This window comes from Varanus komodoensis, unplaced genomic scaffold (genome assembly GCF_004798865.1).
Source record: "Varanus komodoensis strain SLA01 unplaced genomic scaffold, ASM479886v1 scaffold27, whole genome shotgun sequence".
In the NCBI taxonomy this organism is placed as follows: domain Eukaryota; kingdom Metazoa; phylum Chordata; class Lepidosauria; order Squamata; family Varanidae; genus Varanus; species Varanus komodoensis.
This window is the reverse complement of record NW_025335701.1, coordinates 12,921,870-12,946,406: the sequence shown is the minus strand read 5'-3', so window position 1 is coordinate 12,946,406 and position 24,537 is coordinate 12,921,870. Positions and strand designations below refer to the sequence as shown.

Sequence of the window (24,537 nt, the reverse complement as noted above, 5' to 3'; positions counted from 1 at the left end):
TGAGCTAGACAAACCGATGATCTGACTTGTTTTAAGGAACTTCTAGCAGCTTCCTATATTTTAATATAGGTCTACTTCTTACATTTTGTTGTACACCCCACTTTTACTAGTATTACAGCTGTTATAACCTGGATAATTTATGTGTGTCAAGGTAGGTCCAGCTGCAATCATGAGCTAGCTATCAAAACTCTGACTCCCCCTTTTAATGGAGTTTGACAGGACAGTGGGTGCTTATTGACAGAGATTTTTATTTATTTATTAAAAGCTTTTATAGACCATTCCATTACTAATGTCTCGGGATAGTTTACAACAAGTTTACACTTTGTGCCTCTGCCCAAAATAAAATTTTAAAAAATCCAGCATCATTGCGCTATCAAAACATTTTTGAAAGAGGAGCCATTTTCTTTTGAAACTGGGGTAGGTGAGCACTTTCCTGAGCAGTTACAGTTTCAGAAAATACATAAAATGTACAAGACCCTGGAGACAGAACAAATAGGAAAAATCTGGCCACGAAGAGATGTAAATTTCATGATGTTTTTTCATGCAAAAACCCCAGACTCATTTGCTCTCCCTTGACAGCTCATCTTTTGACAGCTGTTAAAAGAAAGCAATTTAAAAAAAAAAAATCCTGTTTGGAGCCCTTCTGGTGCAATATCCAAGGTTGGTATGTGGTGCACTTTGACAGCAGGAGCTCCCAGGATATTGCCTAGCTGGAAGTTTTCCATGTTTGCACTTGCTAAACTCTGGACACCATCACAGTTGTGCAAGTGCCACTAATTTTGTGAGAGTGTCTGTGCATGTTTGTACACTCCAAGAACAAAAACCTCTTAATTGTTTGCCTGCTACTCACAGCCTTTCCAGTGTACCCCTTGAGTACATTGATGGTGCTGTCACTGTCTGTGAAAACTGAGAGGAAAGAGGTTTGGGTCAGGTGGGGGGAGCCTCAGCATTCAAAAAATGTTCAGGATCATGACAGGAGAGAGCATCCAATCCAGTTCTCGCACATACTTGTGGCAGGATAAAGGGGGGCCAAACAACTTGCATCTATCAAGTGCACTGCAGGTTGTTTGGCCAACAAAACCCGTCTTGTCTTATTGCCAGGATACATTAGCTTGATGTGCAAATGCATCTAGTCTGTGGAAGAGCTCTCCATAGCTCCAGAGTAGCAGTTGAGTGCAAAATATGTTACACCTTTTTTGATTAAGTATCTACTTACGTATGTAAAGGCATCAGATACCAGGTGAGTACTGTGTCTTTCCTGGTATGTCACGCCATCAGGATTTTATCTTGTTTCTATTGATAATGTTTTCCAGTGTACTGGAAACACTACACTATTTTTCTTTCATGCCTCTGACAGGATTAAAGAACCTGGAAGTTTATTGAAAGAGGGTTTTTTTTAATGCTTAACATAGTTCTTATTGCTGGGAACAATAGATGGCAAAAGAAGGGGGTGGGAGAGGTGGCTAGGTAGAGTCACTGAAGCTGTTGGTGTGAGCTTAAGTGGACTCTGGGGGATGGTGGAGGACAGGAAGGCCTGGAGGAATGTTGTCCATGGGGTCGCAATGGGTTGGACACGACTCCACGACTAACAACAACAACATAGTTCTTAAGCTACATTCTTCGTTCTCAATGACAATGTAGCTTGATCCAGTTCAGATGATTGAACCAATCCGTGATTAATAAACCTGCTTCTGCTTTCTAAACAACCTAGGAATACCCTGTTTTTCAGTGGTTGCCAGGATATGTGAACCTGGCATGCTGGGTTGTTTTGGAAACAAGGCAAGTGGAAATTATCAACATATTTGTTCATTCAGGTCATTAAAAGGTTGTTTTATGTTGGCTAATACTTGAAAAGGATTCTGTCTACCAAATGAACATAGCAAAACTGGCTCCTATCAAATTTGGACTGCACTGAAATTTATATCTAGGACTGACTACATGCATCCAGGATTGGACTGCACTAAGAGTTACCTAGAGACCCAGCAATATTGGTTTTCTGGAAATTTTTGAATTGGAAAATGTTCAGTTTTATTAGTTTCTTGATGCCCTAGAGCAGCATTCCCCAACCTGGTGGCCTTCAGAGACATTTGGACCACAACTCCTAAAATTCTCATCCAGCAGGACCATTAACTTGGGAATTCTGAGTGTTGCAGTCTAGACATGTCTGGAAGGCACAAGGTTAGGGAATGATGCCCTAGAGCAGTGGTGGAGAACTTGTGGCCTTTCAAATGTGACAACTCCCATCAGCCAAAGCCAATGTTGAAGGATCATGAGAGAGAGAGATAAAAACCACTAGACTCTAGTGACTAGAGGGATGCTCAGCTCTGCCCTAGAGAATTGTTGAATTTAACATGCTTCTTTTAATTTAATAAACAACACTCAAAAGTGTCCCATATTAAATTTTTCTTCAATATGCCACATATATTTTACCTGAAATATTTAAAGATGAAATCAAATCATACATAATGTGGTTCAAATATCATATAGGGTGGACATTTTTATTTTAATGCTTGGAAAAATGTAAAGACAATAGCATTTACTTGCCTTGTTTACATTTAAGAAAAAAGGTACTGAAAGCTGTTGACGCGCTAATAAACTTTAGTAAACCAAAGAACTGGGCACAACATGCTGACAACCCCTCATCTATTTGGCATTCATCCATTGTTACGAATGAACTTAAGATTTGGGGAAAAAATTGGTCCACGTTCCTGTTTAAAAGAGCTAGTACTTTTTTCCCCTCTCTTTCAGTCCTCCCATCCATAAGGAATTCTGTCAAATGGGAGGCTTCTAGCGTAGCCTGAGAAACAGCCAAGGTTGCAACAAGTAAGGGTGTGTAAATTCCTGAGCCCAAGGCTGTCGGTGAGATTAGTGGAAACTGTCCCACTTGCTTGTCCTTTTGCACATTTTTGTGTCCAGTATTTTAGGGCTCTGCTTGGTGCTTTATGGCTCAAAACAGGAACAGAGATCTGCAGCCTCCAACATAGTAGCAGAACATTCTTCATCTTGCCTGGTAGACTTTGAGGCATGGTAAAAGCACTGTGGGACATGTATAGTGCAGGTTTGACGGTAACCAAATTGTTTTCTGCAAAATGGAGATGCACTCTCATTCCCACTCTGAAGCTGCATACTGGTGAATGCCAGCTAATAATTTGTCAGTTATTACCTATTGCCCTCACTTTTAGTCAGTACCCCAGAAGTTTGCATACCTAAATATTTCCTTCACAAGCTCACTGGAGCAAGGCTCAGCCTCATGAGGCTGCATTGTGGAGTTTGGGCAGATGAAATGGCTTAACTACAGCAGGAATCATGGGAAGACATGAGTATGACACTGGTTGGCTTGAAAGCATGAGAGGTTTTGGAAGTCCCTTAAAATTACTGCACCTGGTTCAGAAATAAGCTTCAGGGCTGATGAACTTTGTGCTAAGCACACTTGCTCTGGTAAAATGTGGATAACCTATCACTTTGTGGTGTTACATATGAGAGAAGAGCTATAAAGTACTCAGGGATATTAAAATGTGTGTGATAAACATCCTAAGACCATCAAATGCATATTTATTGCTGTTCTGTTTGGCTTTTAGGAGACAATCCTCCCATTTCTAAAAGAGAACAATACTTGCTGTGTATTATCATGGCCACTGCTTTCTCTTCCTTTGTGTCATGGACTACTGTGAAAGAGACTAGGCTGAAAGCCTGAGCAACTGCCCTGAGTCCACTTCTGAGACAGGAAACTCAGTAAAAGTTAAGCCCATTCTGAAGACCTGGCATGACTTGCTATTTAGCATATTCTGTGCTAAGCTGCCAAATTGCATTTATTGCATCATTCAAAGAAGGAAATGATGTGTTTGCATGTGAGCTAGTCTCAACTGACTAAAATGGAATTTCTAGAGCCCTGCCTAAGTGTGTCACTTCCTGTCCTGTGTTAACTCCTGCTCACATGCCAGGTCACAACCCTGGGATGGTTTCCTGGTGTTTAGCACATAGGAAGCCTTAAACAACCCATGGGCTGTCATGCATGAGTAGGGGAAGGTCACCTGCAGCATACCAGCTACTTCTACTTTTGGCTCTACCATTGGCCCATTCTTAAATTGTTGAGTAGGACAAGTTAACCTGGAGTTAACCCTGCAACAAACCATGGATTAATCACTGTGTTCTTTAGCCCCTAAATAACCCAGTGCTTCAGTTTCACATGCCTGCAAATGGGCTGATTATAGGTTGTTGAGTATAAAATTCAGGAGGTATGCATGTGGGTTGACAAAACCATGGACCGTTGCATAGGAAAGAGGCTATTGAACCAAACCATTGGCCTATATAGCTCCGTAATTTGATTAATAGCAGTTCTGCAAGGTTTTAGACGGGGTCTTTCCCAGCTCCTCTTGGAGTTACCAGGAATTGAATCAGGAACCTTTTCTACCTGTAGTACTGCAGGGCTTTCCTGTACCACTTGGTGGAATTGGGTGGGAAGGCTTCAGGAATTCGACAAAAAATGTCAAAAAATGAGTGGATGAGTGTAGATCACTCTGGGTAGATATAAGTAGAGCATCTTCTTTCTTTCATAACACATAATGCTTTGGATGAACCAGTGGTAGGTGTGCTAGATTCTTCTTTGCAATTTTAATGTCTGTTAATACTCTGATTGCGTTTCTCCTCTGTTTTGATGGTGGTTGTTTGGGTACAGCTGCATAATATCAGGACTATAATTACTGCTTTAATTGCAGTTTTCTCTTGCCTTAGGCAGCAGAGGACAGTAAATCTAGTGTCTTGGAGTTTCCAACTCCTAGAAGGGATGCAGAGGGGAAACGTCAATCCAGAAAGCTGCAGAGGGGAAAACGTCAATCCAGAAAGACCAGACGTAATTCTAAAGCAGATTAAGTGGTTAGTCTGTGAGCATATTAAAAATATACTCATTATTGGAAATCAAATGGGGTTTATCAAGAAGAACTCATGCTAGACCAACCTTACCTCCTTTGGGGAGATTTATTAGATTAGTTGATTGTGGGAATGTTCTGGACCTAATAAATCTTGGTTTCAGCTTAACTCTTTGCAAGATTTCCTATCATATTCATGTTGACAAGATGGTAAAACATGGGCAGGACACTATTTTGATTAGGAGAATCTGCAACTGGCTGAGGAGCCATTAGCAAGTGCTCCTTACTGGCTTGGCATCCAACGGGAGGAAGGTCTATAGGTATGTGCTGAAGTGCTGTTAGGTGCTATGCTGTTATAAATGACCTAAAAGAGGGTCTAGAGGAGTTGCTTATCAAATTTGAAGATGAAGCATAGCTAGGAAGGATTGCCCGCACTCTAGAAACAGATTCAGAAGCATCTTGACAGGCTGGAACACTGGGCCAAAATGAACAACTCAAACTCTGTGTTGAGTTTCCAGATAAATGTAAAGTCTTGCATTTTAAGTGCAAAATGTAGTTCAGAATCACATGTAGGAGATCTGGCTTGGCTGTACCACATGTGAAAAGGACATGGGTGGCTTAATGAATCACAAGTTGATAGGAACCAGTAATGCAATGTAGTCACTAAAAAGATTCTTGGGCTGCATTAAGAGAAGGGAAAGAATTCTGCACTATTTTGCATTAGTAAGAAAGTATTTGGAAACTTTGTCCTGCTTTGGGTACTGCATGTTAAGAATGGTGATATTGGCATGTCCAGGAAAAGGGCAACCAAGATGGCGAGGTGTCTGGAAACCTATGAGAAACTGTTGATAGAACTGGGTATGTTTAGCCTGGAGAAGAGAAGGTTAAGAGGAGCTGTGATAGTGATCTTCAAATATCTGTTGTGTGGAAGATGGAGAAGCCTTGTTCTTCGTGGTCTCTGTGCCTCACACATAAGCTGTGTGCCTGCCCAGACCCTGTTGTCAGGAAGATTTTCCTAGCTAAGGGAGCCCTGATCCCTCTCCCCTCTCTGTAAATAGGAGGGGCTTCTGCCATTTTTCCGAGCCCTTTGCTGGTTGCCAATTTGGGTACATCAGGTTTCTAGCTCTCTGTTTTTTTCTAGCATCTTTCCTTTACTTCTAGAACCTTCTTAATTCTAAAATTCCTTTTATCTTGCTGTCTTCTTCAGTTTTACACACTCTTTAAAATAACCTTTACCCCCACAAAAATAAAAATAAAACCCCCTGTATCATCTCTCTTTGTCACTCACTTCATCTTTCCTCTATTTTCTCCCCAATGGCCCTCAAGATGGCTTTATAGAAACACATTTGTTGCAGCACACAAATGCCCTCTATGGATGGCTGTTCTCTGTGCCTTTCCTATCTTGGTGAAAATCATCAGGTGGGGTCTTGCCCCCACTACTGGGCTTTCACCCAGCAAGCCTACAAAAATCAAGCCGGGCACCTGAAAACCAAGTTGTGGACCTACAAGACTGTGGGCATCTGCCTCATCTCACGCCCCATTGGCAGCTGCTGGTGCTCCACCAGTCATCTTCTCAGTGCTGAAAAAATCCAGATGTGTACCCAATGATAAGAGGCCTTAAAAGAAGGAGAAAGGGATCTACAAGACAGTGGATGATCCTAAGAAGGTGACAAAGAAGGGCAAAGAGAAGCCCTCAAAACAGACCCAATTCCACTCACCAACAACAAAGTTGGTGCACACCCACAGGCCTGTTCCATCAGTGGCCCACACTACCATCTCTATGCTGGTCCCACAATTGGTCCCACTGCTGATCCCAGCACCAGTCCTGATGCCTGCTCCTTCATCAGGCTTGATGGGACAAGCAGAACTGACTCTGAGGGGAGATATGGGACACACCTTCCTATACTCCAATCAGCCCACCACCTCTGCCTCTTCCTAACCAGCTCCTTGTGTTGGGACTGACAGCAACCCTTGACTCCAACTTATCCAGTTCTCTGACTGCCATACAGGAACCTACTCCCCAGCACCATCCCAGGGTTCCACTCATTGGCCAATAGAATGGCCCAAGCCCTCACCACCTGCCTGGGACTGAGAAGCTTATTGGACTTCACCACAAATGGGCCCATATTATCCTGGCTACACCTGGGAATGAAGGCCATCCGAACCATGTTAGCAGTGGAACCATTGCCTCAAGAGGTGGTGAGTTCTCTTTCATTGAAGGTATTTAAGCAGAGGCTGGGTTGCCATCTGTCATGGATGTTATAGCTACAGCATGAAGTGTGGAGCTTGCACTGAGCAGGGGGCTGGTCTTGAAGGTTTTCTCCAACTCTGATCCTAGAAGATCCCTTTCTGCATGATAGGATAGATATTTCTTAGAAAAGCACACTCCTTACTGAATTTTTGTGGAAAGTGGGTTCATTTTTAACATTTGAAATTAAAGAAGCTGTTTATCCCTCTCTTGCACTCCATTATACAGTGCCTGACCCAGCTTCTAATAGGTTAAGGGCAGTTGAATTAGCAAGAGTGGGTCTCTTGAGTTGATCACATCAGCAAGTAAACCTGACTTGGATCCCAGGAGCTATCACTTTGCACATTAATGCAAGCAGGCTTTCTTAGCTGCTGCCGTTATATGCCATCAAGTCACCCCTGGCTTACGGTGTCTCCAGAATGAATGACACCCCTGCTCAGCTGTTGTAAATTGAAGACTGTAGCATCCTTTATGGCGCTGATCCATCTCATAGTTGGCCTTTCTCTTCTTCCTAGAATTATTGCCTTCTTCAAGGAGTCTTCCCTTCTCTTGTTGTGTCTGAAGTACAACAGCATCACTTTCATCATGTTTTGCTTCCTGGCTTGATTTGATCTAGGACCTGGTTGTTAACTTTGTCAGTCCGGCCTGTTCACAAAGGTCTTTGTGAACCATGTTTCACTGTCCAGTTTGCGATACCTTCTGATTGGGAATAGGAAAGTATGATCTTGGCCTTGATTGCCAGTGAAATGTCCCTACACATGACAATCTTTTCCGGTTCCTTCATTGTTGCCTCTCCACATCCCAGTTTCTTCCATTTTTTGGCTGCAGTCTCCCTTTGAATGGATGATTGAGGCAAGTTATGAAGAATCTTTCACAATTTTGATTATTTCATTATTAACAGTAAAGTTCTGGAATTCTTCTGTGGGCATGATTTTTGTTTCCCTCATATTCAGCTGTAGTCCTGCTTTCTTAATTTTCTTTTTCCACTTTCATCAGGATTTTTTGCAAGGTGTGATGCACTTAAGTACTCAGTCAACATTATACTTACAGTGTGAGGAAGAAATACTATACCTATAATGGGCAGATTTGAACCATAGCTGTGCAGTGGATAGCTGTGCATCCACTAATTGACCAGGTTTGTATTATTACTGCAGCCCACTGTGGCTTAAATAAATGGTGGTGCACGCTGGCTTCCATTTTAAATATGGAAGCTGTGGCAGGTGTGCCGGTGCTGTGGTTTGTCATGTCATATGAACCTGGGCATTGTGGGTTACACAAGGGTTAACCAACTCTAGAATAACCCATGGATTACTATACAGTTGATTAACACTCCCATAATAGACACCATCTGGATTCACAAGACTCAACAATCCATCTGCCTATCATAGCTTGAATGTTCAAAATGGCAGCCAGCATGTGCCATGAAGCCCCATGGGGTGATGGACACACAGTGGGTTAGCATCACATGCAAGTACTCCCACTGTTATCTGATAGTTGGAGGTTCTTACACAATAAATACTCATATATGAATTGGGTCTTCAGAACAAGTGGCGGGCATTTTTTCTCTACCTGCAAAAGCTGAGATGCAGATCTTCTGCCAGCTAAGATTACGGATGCAGTGCAGGAATGAAATGTTGGGAGGAATCTCTTTCCCATGTTTTGCCCAAAGAGAAGATAAAAATTCCCTGGGGGGAAAAATGTGTTCACCTTTTTTAGATTCTTCCAGTCCTTCCTGTCTCTCATCCATCTGCTGGTGAAGGTGCAGTTACAACAGTGTGTACTTTTCTCTTCCTTCCTCCTCTCCCTCTCTCTCTCTCCCTCCCTCTCCCTCCCTCCCTCTCCCTCTCGGTTTCTTGTTAATTAGACTGGGAGCCTGTGGTCAAGTGTTTTATCTGTTAATTCTGGTACAGCAAACATAACATTTAGGTGCTTCAAAAATGCTAACGATAACAGCAGCCGATAGAAACTAAGCATGCTGAAAAGGCTTGTGTGATGGGGGAAACAGCCATTGGGGGACTTTTATGGTGAAAGTGGCATATTTCACTCTGGCACAACAGTGCTTTTTCCCATGCATGTTTTTGTCACACCATGCATGGTAAGGTAGTGGTGGATTTTGACTTGTAGGTACTTGGACAGTCCTCCATAGCCATCTCCTGTGAGAGTCCAGAAATGCAGGCATCTGCCTTGAAACATATCAGCAAAGCAGTTCTATTCCAGCTAGCTTTCATCTTCACCAGGAACAGGTCTTTTGTGAAGCTAATGGGTCTTAATTGCCCATTCAAAACTACCCCCCCCCATATTTTGCATTACAACAAGGATAGCTCTCAACAATGTATTGTTTGCAGTGAAGACTGCAGTTAAGTTCCAAGGGAACATGGAATTCTGAGGTTTGTGGCAGATGAACTTCAGTATCCCTGCTAGGCAGATTCTGCTGGTGCTTTGATCCCATGAGCCCTGTTTTGTAATGACATGAAAATGTGCCTTTAAAACCAGCAAAGGTATTGGTGGTGAATGTAGCTTCCTATGCTGATGGAATTTATTCTCTGTATTGGATAGGTTTCCTCTCCATCTGCTCCCCAAATATAAGGCTATTAAATTTGATCTGAGATAAACACAGTGGCTCAGATTTTCTTTTCTCCATAGCAGCTTTTTTTCCTTTTTTGGATTAACTTTTGTGCTTGAGGTCACCTTGTTACGTGTCTGACTGAATCCCTTGTGATGTTCTATGCCTTGGAAGAGGTAAGGGAAATAACACTGCTGGCGATCAAAAGAGATGGAAATGTAGCAGAAGCACCTACGGAAGAGGGGGTGGGGCTGCGGCAGTGCATAATTTATCATTTCCCAGGGAGCGCTTTTGACTGCGATGCTGTGTCGATTTGCAGATCCACATGGGGCTGAGGACAGGGGTGGGGGGAACTTCTGTGTTGCCTTTCAAGTTTGTCCTTGTTTGGTTTTGAAGCTTCATCTCTCTCTTTCTCTCTCCTCCCACACTTCTCCCCATAGGTTAAAAGAGGGAAGAAAACATGTTTGGCTTCCACAAACCCAAGATGTACCGGAGTTTAGAGGGTTGCTGTATTTGCAGAGCCAAGTCTTCCAGTTCCCGTTTCACAGATAGCAAGCGTTATGAAAAGGATTTCCAGAACTGCTTTGGGTAAGAGTTTCTGCCATTCCTCTATATAGCCCTATTTAGAGAGGGTTATACAAACCTCAGTGGGTTTGTGTATGTGGGGAGATGAGTCCTGCATGCTGACCTGTCCCCAGTTGCAATGCCCCCATCAATCTTAATACACCGATCCCTGCGCATTTGACAAAGTCATAGAAAGGAGCTGGTGTACATTCTGTTGCACAAGCACCAGCTCTCCTTCAGACTTTCCACTGAACGCAGGAGGTTGGGACGGCGAGGACAAGAGACATAGCTCCTTTCCATGTATGCGCCTGCATGTTTGTTTGCAGTATTTATATTCTGTTTGCAGTATTTATATTCGGCTCCTCTGCCAAAAAGGGCTCTCAAAACAGCTTATATATAATCTGTGCGCTCCCTGCCTGCAGGTTTGCAGTCTAAAAAGGCATGATGCGCAAGCAGAGGGTTGATGGGGAGGGGAAGAGGAAGAGGAAAACTAGAGCAGTCTTTCAGGTGATCCTGCTTGGCACATCTTGCTGGAGCCACTGGATCCTGGAAAGGGTTTCTGAGGGAGGGTGGATAGAGTCTGTATCTTAACAGGGAAGGGCAAGGCCGAGCAGTTGCCTAACAAGCTTTTTCAGCATGCAGCTCACCATTCTTCCACAATTATTTTTGTTGCACTCAGTGGCTTGAGATCCCTCGAGGTAGGACACTTCGCCCCTTCCAGAAGTGACAAGTGTCTTCCTTTGTAGACATGTGTGTGCTTTTTTTTTTTTTTTTTTGACACGGCTTATTTCTGGCATAGCTAAGCATTGACGCTGTGGGCTTCTCTTCACAGCCTGCATGAGGCCCGCTCAGGAGATATTTGCAACGCATGTGTGCTTTTGGTGAAAAGATGGAAGAAGCTGCCAGCAGGATCAAAAAAAAATTGGAATCACGTGAGTTCAAGCATACTTGCACTGTAAGCCTAAAGAGGTTTGATAGGTATTCCCAGGGATTCCCGGAAACAGTAGCTTGGTGGCAGTAGTGGGTGTCAGAAGAATCGCTCACTGAGTATTCTCAGCATGCTAATCAGACTGCCGTTCCCAGGATCCTCTGGAGAAGTCGTTGCAGTTAACTGGGCAGCAAAAAAAATACATGATCCACGCATGTTCCAGTTGCTTTGAATCCTGTGCCCATTGCCATTAGAATGCTTATTTCTTACCCAGGGGGCAAATTTCTGCATGATCACCATGATGTTTCTGTGCAGGAAATGGCAAGTATGCTGTCATGTCCATCAAACACACATGTTGTAAAATTATTTATATATTCCCGTTTATAAAGTGGTGAAACTCGGGCTGGCAGCACCTTTCCACCAAGTGGCTAAAATGAACACAGGCGCATTCACCACACCCGGCGCTGGCTCTGTGTCGGCCGCAACATGCCAAGGCTCTTTCATGCCATGTGGAAGGCATGTGCTCGGACTGCCTCTGCAAGCAGCTCCAACCCTGTTCCAGGGCTCCTGTGCTGCTACAGCAGTGTCAGGCAGGGCCAAGGAACATGCGCCTTTGCAGTGCCCACGGCCCTTTTCCAGGGGCTGGTGGTACTTGTTTCTCTGAGACCATTGAGCCTGCTGTGGTCCTTCACCCAAACAGAGCCACTTCCGTCATTACAGGACGTGCGCATGTGTTTTGCGCTTTCAGCTGTAATACGTCGATACATATCCTGTCCCCTTGGCAGGAGCACATGCATCTTCTTTTATGGGAACCTGTTTGCTTATTTACTTTTTGCCCTGCCCTTTCTCCAAGATGTGGAAGAATATAAATGATTCACTCCCTCCCTGCTTATCCTCACAGCAGCCCTATAAAGGAGACCTAGGGTGAGAGGATGACCAGACCTAGGTCATCCAGTGGGTTTTATGATGAAGTGGAGCTTTGAACTTAGGTCTCTTTGGTCTTTGGTGCACCAACCACATAACATTTCTTTCTCACACACATTGCCATGGAGATATGAAAAAAAGAAATGAGAATCAAAGTGCATTGCTCTTTGCAAAGTACACAAGGACCTTCCAATATGGTCCTTCGCTTTCTTACCTTTTCTTAGATTTTTTGGCAAAGGAGACTGTTTATTCCAACTTTTTCCTGATGCTGGACTCAAGGCAGTTGGTGCAGCATTCCTGGTCAGCCTCGCATCCAGGTGCTGACTAGTGCAAGCCTGCTAAGTTTTCCACATCATGTGCCATCAGGTCATGTCCTGGGCTCCACCTCCCACATGCGGGAGGGCAAACCTGCCAATGCTTGAGTGATTTTCTGGGTCGCTGGGTCTTGCTCCAGGAACGCAAAGCTTTGGGAAGGTCCTGTGGAAACCTCGCTGCACTTACCTTAATTTTCAGGCAAGCCTTCTTAGACGTGTCCACTCTCCCTCAGCCTTTTCAGGCTGCATGTCTTGCATTGCCCTAAACAGCGATGTTGTAGGTTAGATCTCCTGGGCGTTCCCTTGTTAGCAGTCACTGGGCGTACAACATGCCCGGAACTGCTGGGCACGATGATTCTTCCATTAGCTGTCTCCACCGTTGTGATTCATAAAGCACTGGCATAGGCTCGATGCATGCTGTGTGGGGAACGTGTCTCGTATAAGTCACAGCAAGCCTGGTTTGCTTGTGCCGCGTTTATACTCTCTCAGGCAAGAGAGGAGGCGGTCCACTTGTGGCTGGACTGGAGCGCTTCTGGCTGCAGGTAGAGGCTTATGCAATTGCGCACTCCATCCTGGAGAGACTGGCACGTCCTCTTGACCCTGGTGACCTGCAAAAGGGTGGGGTTGCAGCTCCTGTAATCCCAAGTCCGCTTGCCCTGTGATGGATGGCAGTTGGAGAGCAAAGCACTTAGATGGCATAGGCCAAGCGTTGCAGCCCATCATTCAGTCATGCAAGTCATGTTGGGCCATCCAGATACAGATGACAGAAGTGGCCGTACCACTTCATTTGCTATTCTGTGAGATCTAGGCCTTCCTCCCCCTATAATTTTTTGTTCATTTTGCAGAAAGCTTACAGAGTACAGAACTCAGTTTTTCTTGTTTTGGATGCAGAATTTGGATTGTCATTGTGCAGAATTTATCTCTTTCTGTGTATAAAAGACTTCTGGGAAACTTTTGGATATGCAGATATTTAAGTGCAATTGATTATATAGTAATTTTCTCATTAAAAAGAAACCAAAAAACCTTTTGCCAGTTTGAAAAAAGGTGACTTTCAACTGGCCAAATACCATGGCTGCATCTGGAGGATGGGATTAGTGGGATAAGCTCTCCCATGTGGTGATGGTCTTTATTTTTGTATTATTTTTCCCCAGGTTGTGGATGCGAGGGCTGGACCAAGTCTGAAAACTACCTTGAAGCCAAAGAAGATGAAAACTCTACCTGGCAGCAGGATGAAGAGCAATCAAATAAGCAAATTGCAGAAGGAGTTGAAGCGACATAGTATGTTGACGCTGCTTAAGCTCTACTCAGGTGTTAGGAAAATGAGGACAATAAAGACAGGAGGAGGGGAGCACCCCAGTCCATCCATTTGCTCCTGTGTGCAAGGGATCTGCAACATGATTTCCTAAGTCTTCTGGCCCATGTGGAAAGTTCCAATGTGTATAGGAGGCCCTCCCTTTCCCAGGTCACCCTCAATCTACAAAAGTGACAATTGAGAGTGCAAAGTTAGTGTGTGCCCCTGCTCCTCACCTGTTCACTGTCACCATTTTTCTAACACCTGAATAGGACTCTGTTTGTCCTTTCATGAGTATTTAGCTTTATCTGGTGTTGTAACTCTTGAATCTGAATGGTTGCACTATGCATTTTGAAGGAGAACCTTTGGTATATAAGAATAGTATGAAATACTGAAAATATTGTCCCCTACCTCTGAGAAGCTGGCTTTAAGCCTTACCACTGACAGCTAGTTTTCAGATCCATATAGTATGTTTTTTTTCTAGCTTGGTTTTGCACTTGAGTGAAGGAAAGTTGCTGGAGGACATGTAAACATCAGTGTTGCCTGCACTATTCTAATAGCTTGTGCTATTCCAGCATAAAATTGAACATTCATCCAGACAACAAAATCTGGCTTAAACTGGTCACCTAAAGGTTGGGTAGGCAGACATATATTTTCTCAAGCCACTCTGTATATTATATTCTATGTATTATACACAGGTCCAAAATAAGTAGTTCCAGTTTGCTGGTCCCTATATAATTGCATATACATAATCTTGTTTCCAAGGAATTCATAGTGTTTTGTGCAAGTAAAAATCAGATAACCCTACATTTGCTGCTACTCTTAGTCTGGAGGAAAGACATAGTAAAATAGGATTAAAATAGGAAAATTGCAGTAGCATTATTACTTGAAGGTTGCATAAAACATACAACAGCAAGATTTGGAGTAACAAATTAGGAGATGTGTAAGAGCACCAATACTTATGCAATGACTCCCTTTGTGGTCTCAGCATTCAGTAAGATTCCTTATGTATTTTACGCTGCAATCATATGGAGACTTTTGATAGTTTTGATTGCTTTTTAATGAAAGCAGAGAACCTGCTTTTCAAAGCCAGGTGCATTTCAAAGTCCTGGGACTTCTGGGATAAAAGCAGGTGTGTATGCATGTATGTGTGTGCATGCAAAAATCCGGTTTAATGCTATTACATTCTCCTTTTGTAGATTCGGATGCCCACAGTACCACTTCAAGTGCCTCTCCAGCCCACTCACCCTGCTACAGCAACCAGTCTGATGATGGCTCAGACACCGAGATGACTCCTGGCTCCAGCCGCACACCTGTCTTCTCCTTCCTAGATCTTACTTACTGGAAAAGGTGAAGGGAAAAGTCCTAGCTCCAATCCGTGCACCCCCTAATTCATCATATCAGTCAATGTTACTTTGGAAGCCCAAGTAGGAAGCCTAGTGCTGAGCAAAGATGCATTTTCAAAGTCTTTTAGAAACAGCATTTAAACGTTGCAAAAGAGGCTGGAGGTCTTCCATTTACACAAAGGAGACAGTAGACAGGAGATGGGAAGCACAAGAGACAATGTTAAGAATGCACATAATTGCAATTAAATGTAATCTTTAATTACTAGGCTCTTTTGCTTCCGTTTCCTTAGCAATTAGGCAGCACTTGCAGACAGCTGATGACTCAACATGGTGTTTAAGGATGGAGATAAAGTAACTTGATAGCATGCAGGGCATGAAATGGGTCACAAGGCCTGTTGTTGTCTTGAGAGCAAAGCCACAGCCTCGGGCTGGTTCTCCCCCCTCTCCACATTAATCTCTCCCAGAGAAATGATGGATGCTGTGACAATAGCCAGCACTTTATTGATCTATAAGTACCCCTCTTGCTTTAAATCTAGCTGAGTTGTTGCATACTTGGTGTCAGCTGAAGCAGTGACAGTGCCTAGAAGAGACGGCTGCTCTATAATTTGAGCTGGGATCAGGAAGTCTGGGAATGCATAATTAATTTATGGAGTTTGCAGACACAAGATGTGGTGTGAGTAGCTTTGATGGCTTGGAAGGGGGATTAGGCAAAGGCGAGGAAGAGAGGATGGGCACTCTGTAGCTGGCTGCTAGACCTGGAGGTGAAGTTGCACCTTCATGCTCAGAGGCAGTGCGCCCCCAAATGGTGGCTGTGGGGAAGCAACATCAGAAGAGGCTTCTGTAGGACGAGGAAGGGGGATAAGATTTCCTCCTAGGGTGAACTTCTTTGTTACGTGGATCCCCCAGAAGAGAATCCCTGATGGGCAGCCACCCGTCAGGATGGAACTCCCAACACACCTCCTGTGTAGTTTGTCTAGCTGGTTGGAGAGTTTCTGAGCCCTGTTGCCAACAATTTCTTACTTCAGCCCAGGCTTTGGACAAAAGAAACATGAAAGCTTCTTTAGACTTTTCTCCCCCAAAGCCCTTAAAAAAGAACCTTAAAACACAAGCAGCAGCTTTGTAGCTACAAAGTCTTTCACAAGAAGAATTCACTAAGGGAACTTAAAAACTTTGAAAAAGCTAAATATCCAAATACAAAAAAGAGTTCATTTGTGGAGAGGGGACAAGAGGGCAACAGGGAAGGGAGCAATTATGCACAGGTGCAGAATTCTAATAAAATTCAAAACGTCTGACTTACCTCTGGAGTTATTGTAGAGAGAATGATCTAAGAATGAGAGAGCATCTGGCTTTGAGTTAGAAAACACAGGACAGCTCCAAAAGGATGGAGGAGTTATTTTTATGGGAATCTCTGCTCAGTAAAGCCTGGTCCTTTGCAGAGACTGAGGACTGCTCAGTCCAATATCATGAAAGCCTCCATTTCTGGTTTCAGCAGTCTGCTGAGCAAATCAGGTCATTGCCTTGTGGCCAGACCCATCTGTTTAATGATGGTTGTTTTTTTATGTATATATTTAAAACATCACCCTGTCTTTACCTGAGTCAGGTCTCAAGACTGTTCACTAATCAATAATAGTGCATTAAAGTGCAATATAAACATAAAATTCCAATTTAAAAACCATCAACCCTTAAAGTACTGGGAAAATTAAAAAGTTTAGACCTGCTGCTGAAAAGAATAAAGTGTTGGCACCAGTTGCACCATTCTGGAGAGCAAATTTCAAAGGCAAATTCCAGATTCCAATTTGCAACTCAAAAAGCTCATGATGGTTGGAACCAGTCATTCCCTTCAAGAAAAAGGTTATGGTGTCATTCACTTTTGCATTTTTGGAGGATCACAGATCACCTAGCAAGATGCTAGCTGACCAGATGTGGCACTGTGACCTTATATCAAAAGTGGGGCTTTGTCCCAGCCTCGTACTGCGCCTGTGGGCCCCCTGAAAGCATGTGGGCGGGGGGGGGAGACACTGGACTAAATGCATTTTGTCTGGTCCGTCTGTACTGTTCTTTGGCAAGGAATTGGGGACCTGTTCAGACACACTTGCAAACGTAGCCTTCAGCAAATCCTAGACATTCCTGGGCCGCACCACCTGTTTTCTGTGCAGGATTCAAGACTGTCGCTGTGAGTGTTGTGATGGGCAGTGTCGAGCTGCAGCCTTGTAACAAGCAGTTCTCTCTTCACCGTGGCAAGAGCACCAACAGCTTGATCTTCAGCTGCCAGATGAGGCCTAGATGATGTCAGTAGCCAGAGCTGCTGGTGCCTTGTACCAGCTTTTGCTAGTGGCTCAGCTGTGCCCTCTAGCAAGGGACTATCTGGTTTAAGTAATCTCTTCTCTTGTAGTCTCTAAACTAGATTCCTGCATCGTCCCTTACATGGGGCTGTCCAGGAAGACTGTTCAAAGCTGCAGCATGTAACAGGGCAGCTTGACAGAAGGGGACAGAAGGTCTGACCATGCAACACCAGTTGTAGCCTGCTTGCATTGGCTGCCTCCATGTTTCTGAGCCCGATTCAAGGTGTTGGTTTGGTGTTGAAATGCCTCTCCCAGCTGCAGGCTACCCAGACACTGATCAACAGCTGAGCTCTTCCTCTGAGGGCAGCAGCAAGCGGGAGGGCCATCTAAGTGGCAGCTCTGGCCTATGGAATGACCTTCCCAACAAGGCCTGCCTGGCACAAACTCCTTAGTGCTTCCTTCAGTGCTGGTTCGGGGAGCCTTGTAGGTCAAGGCTTTTAAAGACAGACATCCAAGGATATTTAATGGCTTGTTGGGAGCACCCATATCAGGTGTCTTTTGAAAATAAGTTCAAGGAAGGAGGGTAAGAGGTTAAATTAAGTCATAAAATAATGGTCATGCCAGAGATGAGGTGATGGCTTTGAACTGGGTGAGTCTGGCGTGCAGAACAAGTGACCCCTTAGGCTTTCCCAAGCAGGAATAGAACCTTCCTTTTGGTGTCAAAAGCAGCACAGTATTGGGGTGTCAGGCAGCATTCCAGCAGGGAGGATTTATGATGAGTATTCCTGAAATTCTTCTGTGGGCTGTGTTAAAAGACCTTGTGAGCAGCTTTGAGATCACTTTGATCAGTAGTCAGAATATAAATCTTTTCATTAAATGAACAGAGACCTGTGGAAACGTCATTTTGGTTTGATCCCAACCAAAGCATAAACTCATTAGTAGGAAGTTGAACAGGCCTTTTATTTTCTCCTGCCAAGTGCTGGAGAGAAATTTTGACCTGTCCAGCCTGGCTCCTGTCAAATTAACAACATATAGGCAATATGTAGCCAGGGAGGGACAGTATGGGACCAGAGCCCCCTCACTGTTCCGAGGCAGTGAGCAAGTTTATCCTAGAAGCCCTGAATTAGCAATCTGACCCACTCCAGCCTATGAAACAGAGATCCCTTGCTTCTGCCCCTGAAGAGCCCCCTTTTTCCAAAATGGGTGGTGGCACTGCAACATTGCCAGATATTCCACAGATGCCAAGTTCGACACATGAAATGGAACTGTGTTGTGATGTGACTAGTTATTTCTATAGTTATGCAACTTCAGCCATGTACAGCCAGACAGGACTTCTGCAGTGCTCTGCCTCTAAGGATGGTTCAGGAAATGCAGCTGGTACGAAATGTGGCCATCAGAATGCTGGATGGAGCTTGACAATCTGAGCACATTATCCTGGTCTTCTAACCACACAATTGTACATGTTTTCTTTCCAAACTTAGCTTAAGTTCTGGTATTGACTCAGTTCAGGATCTGGGTAGTTTAAGGAGTGCCTCTGCCAATATCAGACTGTCCCTGCTGTTACATCAGCTCCAGGAGACTTGTGTTCTGCCCTATAACTGTAGAAAAAGTAGCAGGTGAACACTAGTGGCACGGCATCTTTGATGATAACCATCCTCCTTGTTTGCAGATTGCCCGTGAAAACTTGTATTTGCATGGCCGGCTGAGGTATAATGTGTTTGCTATCTTTACTGTTCTTACACTGCTAATTCGCTGCAGATTTATTCTTTTTCATGAATACATTTTGTATGCTCTATCAAGGGAATCTCATATAGAAAGCAGTCTGGTTGAAATAACTTGTGTTTGTTTTCTCTTGAAGGCAAAAAGTTTGCTGTGGAATTATTTACAAGGGTCGCTTTGGAGAAGTCCTTATAGACACTCATCTCTTCAAACCGTGCTGTAGTAACAAGAAGTCTGCAAACGAGAAGCCTGAAGCACAAGGCCTCCAGTCCCCAACCATCTCCAACCAGGAGGAGTGGTGATTTCCAGAGTCAGCTGCAGAAAGTGTAAATGGAACCTTTTCTGTCTCTCTCAAATGGCTTGAAAGTAACTTTTCCTCACTTTGGAAGCCTATTATGCTGCCAAAAGACTTTTTTTCCCTTGAACTTTTAAAGGATTTTTTTACTGCTTCAGTTCCACTAATTCAGAAACCTGTTTGTATCTCTTCAGAAAATTACTGTAAATAATATTTAAGAGGCTCTAAACTATGTAGCTGAGCTGAAAGCTGCTGTTCAGCCCCTTCTGCCCATGCCACTTTTCCTCAAGCAGACCAAGGAGGTTGGTAAAGTGCTATGTTTGGCATTAGGACAACAACCCCCCCACCACCCAAAAGCCAGTTAGTTTTCTCCTCCTCCTGAGGAAAATAGCAGTTATTATCTAAGGCATGGACTTGGGTAGTTACGTTTTGTACACGGGGTCCCTGCTATGTATATGTTGTAAAGTGTGGGGGCTCTTAGTTCTTACTACTGATGGTTCAACCACAATAAGTTGTTTTGCTTTTGCCTGTTTTGGACCATGAGGTCAAGGACTGAGGGACTGGCCTCACAGAATTACATGGGTGAAGGGACAGAGAACACAACCAGCCTCGGGCAAAGTTAAGTTCTGAGGCTGGCCATACTAAGAGGGAAGACTTCCCAATGGACCAAGTGATCTTTATTTTTCCACTGTGCAGCCCATGCTTGAGTTACGAATTTGGTGGACTTCATGGTATTGTAAAACAACCTTTTCAAATGTATTGTTGGCTGCTTGTGTTGAGTTATATTGGGTTGTGGTGAACACACAATACTAGGAGAAATCCTTGTGCCATCGGCTGCAATCCCATACCACTTCACCTGTAAGCCCCACTGAAGGTTATGTCTAAATAGGTATGTATAGGAGGGCAGTTTAACATTGCCTTCCTGTTCATACTAGTCAAGAAGTAAGACCCATTGAATTTAATGGGCCTTACTCCTGGGTAATTATGTCAAAGATAGCCTGTGTGTGTGATTTTTCACTAATCTCATCCAGTTGTACAGTCTCTCAGATAAAAATGGAATAAAAATTAAGTATTGAAACTGAAAAACTGCAGCACAGAGTGGGAATGGCAGTCTGTCCAATGTTGGTTAGATTTTAGGTTCAGAGTAGCCCAGCTTGCACTCCCAATCCAGCTGTTGCACGAGATTAACATGTTGACAGAAAGCCATGATGGAAGCCATACTAACAAAGCTCAGGGTTATGGTTCCTCCTCTTTCCATTGGATTCTGCATCTTCACACTGTTCTGATAATATGGTTATGCATCTAAGGAAGGACGATCACAATAGCAGCTGCCCCCTTCCCACCTTCATTTTTAAGTTGTAATCTCAAGAGAAAGTGCTCTAGGTTAGCGTTGCCTCTGTTGGCAAAAGCTATCGTTTTTATTTCTGTAAATGTATGCATACAGAGTGGCAGCATTCTCTTTTTCTCTTTACCTCCTTCCAAATTTTAAAATAGAAATATAATTAATAACAATAGTTATAGCACCAACTTTTATGGTTGCCTTGTAAACAAGATGGTTTGCTAAATTAGCTAGATGCATACGGTGGCCCATGTTTACCAAGTAGTTACTGAATCACTTTTGCTGGTCCTTGATCCGAGCAGCTGCAGTTCACAAAGCCCCTCCAGTAGCTCTTTTTGTGTCTCCCAGAAGTGCCTTGAATCTCCCTGTACTTACTTCTCATATACCCAGCTTTCAGCACAGAGCTGCCCAGTTCTCTCTCCCATTCTCTGATAAAATGACGTCTTCCCTTCCTCCTAATCAGTGTCCCTTTTTGTACTTAATTAGATGTACTCAACAGTATCATTCCACAAATTCAGAGAAAGCCAAGCTCCACAGATGGTTTTTGTTGTAGTTAGGTGTTAGGGCCAGTATCCAAAAAACCGCCGCAAATGGCCAGTTCTACCCATTTCCATTCACAAGAGGTGCCCACTGCATAAAGCAGCTCCGTCGGCCAGCCCTGGTCTGCAGATGAACATTTTTGCTTATTTTGGGGCTTGCCCCTGTCGTGCTGAATCTTCATTCTACAAGGGACGGATGCCACTGGTGCAACCAATGCAGCAGGGCCGGCCACTTGTGCCACAGAAGAGCCGGGGGAGCAGCTGGTGTGGGAGCATCATTTGTAGCCCGTTGCACATCCACCTGTACAACCATTATATCCTTTGTGCTAATGGAATGACACGGATGGATGCAGCCCTGGGCACCCTAAACTTGACAAGCTTTCTTGAAGAAGGGGTCTGCTACTTTCTCCCTAGCACCCATGACAAATTGGGCCTCTCCTACTGTTCCAAGTTTCTTACCATGTTTTTCAGTCTAGGCTGCAAGAGAGGATGTGCTTTCTGGGGCATTGCCACTGTCAGTTTTGGTAAGGCTTTTTGCTGAAGTCAAGGCTTTGCAGAATCTTGCCAAACATAAACCTAAAATATTTGTTTTCAAATTGAGTCTGTCATTGCCCAAGGAAAAATTTCTGTTGGATGAAGCAAGTGTGTGCCTGCTTTCAGAGGCCTAAGGAAGTCAGTGAGTATGTTGCTGCTTTAGTTTGTATGACTTTTATCACTTCATTCAAATTGCATGAGAATTTCGACCTGTGTTCTGCAGTGCATTACTACAAACATGACTGGTTTCTTTCTTTTCCTTTTTTACACATTTTGTCCAATGATAGGAGATGTGACAGGACAAAATAAATCTGAAACACTGTCTTCCTACGTTACTTTTTAGGATTTCCTTTAATTGTTCTCCTACCTTCAACCCCACCCCCATTTGTAAATAGGAGAAATATTCTAAAGGGAGGATAAGATAGGTCTTTATTTGATACTGACTAGCCACGTGGAATTTTGCTCGTTTGGTAATCTCCAAAGGTTGCATCCAGCAGTCCTGGCAACTTTTCTGTGTCCTTACAGCTTACTCTTGCTTTAGGGAACAATCCAATGTCCATCATACTCAAAGCATTTAAGCGTCCATTTCACCCAGACCAAAACACCACCAAGGGAGAGGGAAAGAGGCAGAGGTGCTCTTTGGCTGTGACTGTAAGATCCGGCCTCCTCCCCTCCCTGCCTCTCAGCACATTCCTTTACCCTCTCCAAAGCAGGTTTTGCACCTTGGAGAGGCAGCCGGAAGTGCTGGGTTGGGCTGAGGCTCTGCATTTGGAGCCCCAGCTCCCAAGTAGCAAGACCTTTGAGCAGGAGACTCCAAATAATCCGTTGCTCTTTCAGATAATGCCAGGAGACCTTAAGATTGTACCCTCCTTTTTAAGGGGTCAATGGTTCTATGCTTTTACAGCTACAGTATGAAACAATGTTCTTTAATATGGATCATCTCTTCTATTTCTGTATTTATTTATTTATTACTACTACTACAACAGCAGACTGGTTTTTTCCTTTGCCTGCCTTCTCCTCCTCCTTCCTGACTAGTAACGCAAGACGAATTGTATGTAGTTATGCACTTTGTATTAATGTAGTAGAAATCTATGAAACCTGTTTTTATACTTTTTATATTGTTCATACACTTGTAATCCAAGCATTTTTTACTAGGGTAATGAATAAAAGTTTAGACTTATTTAGAAAAATAAGCACTCTTTCTTTTGTTTCTAAACATCTTTTGGCTTTCTTGAGCTGACCTCTGTGTGGGCGTCAGCTACAGAGGAGTGGCAATTGCAAGAAAGCCAAAGTGGGACTGTTTCTTTCTCCTCCTGGGCCTAGTGGCTGTCTGAACCAAGTAATCAGGCTTGTTTGGTGGGGGAGCAACAACCTTCAAGTAACAATAGCACAAGGTTAACCACACAGCAATCTTGTGAAATGAGTCTACATATTTTCTTATGGAGAAAAATAGGGTGAGAATGTAACTGCTAATATAATTAAATGCAGTCCAAAACATACTTACCTGGCAGGAAGTCCCATTCAACAGTATGGGACCTATTTCCAAGTAGACGTTCATAAGCCCACTTACCTGAAAGACTGACCTATTCAACTCACTGGGCCTGCACCGTTACCTAATAGCGTAGGGCTCACTGGCAAACTTTGAAGAAGGTAGATTTGGAAACCACAAAATGTTCTCCATAAGATGCATCTCCAGCATCTCTTTGCCTTTATTCATGCACAACGTCACTCCTGTTCACTAGCACTTTTGGCAGCTGCTTAAGCATATCTTCCAGCATTATTTTTCACTGCTTTTGCAATCACATTCCAGTCAGTGCAATGGCATCATAGTGTCAACCAGTCGTATTTAGCTGTGAGATGACGACATGAAGCTGAATGCCGGGGGGCAGGGATACTTTCTGAATGGGAAAACAGTTTCTGCCTATTTCTGTAGACCTACATTTTCAGCTTGTTGCAGAATGGGGGAGACATTTCATGTTCTGTGAACCATTCCTTCATTTCAGCTCAGTTCTAAAGTACTTGATATGCTACATCCTAGTCCACAGTTTCACCAGTGAAGTGTCTCCTTCACACTGTTACCTGGGAATTAACTAATAACAGAAAGAATCAATGATGCAGATTTTTTGTGGGGGAAATGAGTCTCTGTTGCAAACCAAGAGAACTGGACTAGGAGAAAAGGGTAGAATAGCAAAGGAGAATTGTGGAAGGAATACTTTAGTAAATGGATAAGCAATCCAGTGCCCTTGCTTTTTTATGTTGGTTAGGGCTGATGGGAGTTGTAGACCAAAACATCTGAGGCTTACCCCAATAGATCAGTGGTAAATATTGCTTACCCATGATCTATTGGGATTAATTACAACCTGGCTTAACAGTTTTGCCACAGATTTATATTGGTTGATGCATAAGATCGTATGAAAATGACCAGATCTAAAATCCATCTGGTCGCAATGTTCTGTTCCCAAGTGTAGCTTCTCTTTATGCTACTGGGGTGCTGTTTGCCCTCAGCAACTTGCATTCAAAGAGGCCAGTTGGACCTGGAGCAAAATTCTGCAGTGTAGAATACACCAGTTTAGTGAGCTGGGGTGCCACTTTAAGAAGCTCCAATGCATTTCCTCTAACCCTAAACCCCCCCCCCCAGATTCTCATGACCCCAACAGGCACTCTGCATTCAGTGTCCTCTCAACACCCACCATTGCCTTGAGGCTGTTTTAGAGCCATCCCTACCCTTAGGAACTGTGTCCTAAACTAGGTACTTTTCTTGGTACTTTTAGGTGCTTGACTGTTCA

At 43.7% G+C, this 24,537-nt stretch overlaps 1 protein-coding gene across 3 annotated transcripts in view; it reads left to right on the top strand.

The window, feature by feature from the left end:
• Positions 1–22,945, top strand: part of SINHCAF (SIN3-HDAC complex associated factor) — a 30,157-nt gene extending 7,212 nt beyond the window's left edge. For all 3 annotated transcript variants that reach the window (XM_044434198.1, XM_044434199.1, XM_044434200.1), the window contains exons 2-6: positions 10,117–10,264; positions 11,073–11,172; positions 13,558–13,684; positions 14,897–15,047; positions 19,184–22,945. In XM_044434198.1, the coding sequence (XP_044290133.1) occupies positions 10,137–10,264; positions 11,073–11,172; positions 13,558–13,684; positions 14,897–15,047; positions 19,184–19,346 (669 nt within the window). In that variant the 5' untranslated portion in view covers positions 10,117–10,136 and the 3' untranslated portion in view covers positions 19,347–22,945. The remainder of the gene's footprint in view (positions 1–10,116; positions 10,265–11,072; positions 11,173–13,557; positions 13,685–14,896; positions 15,048–19,183) is intronic.
• The last annotated feature ends 1,592 nt before the right edge of the window (positions 22,946–24,537 follow it).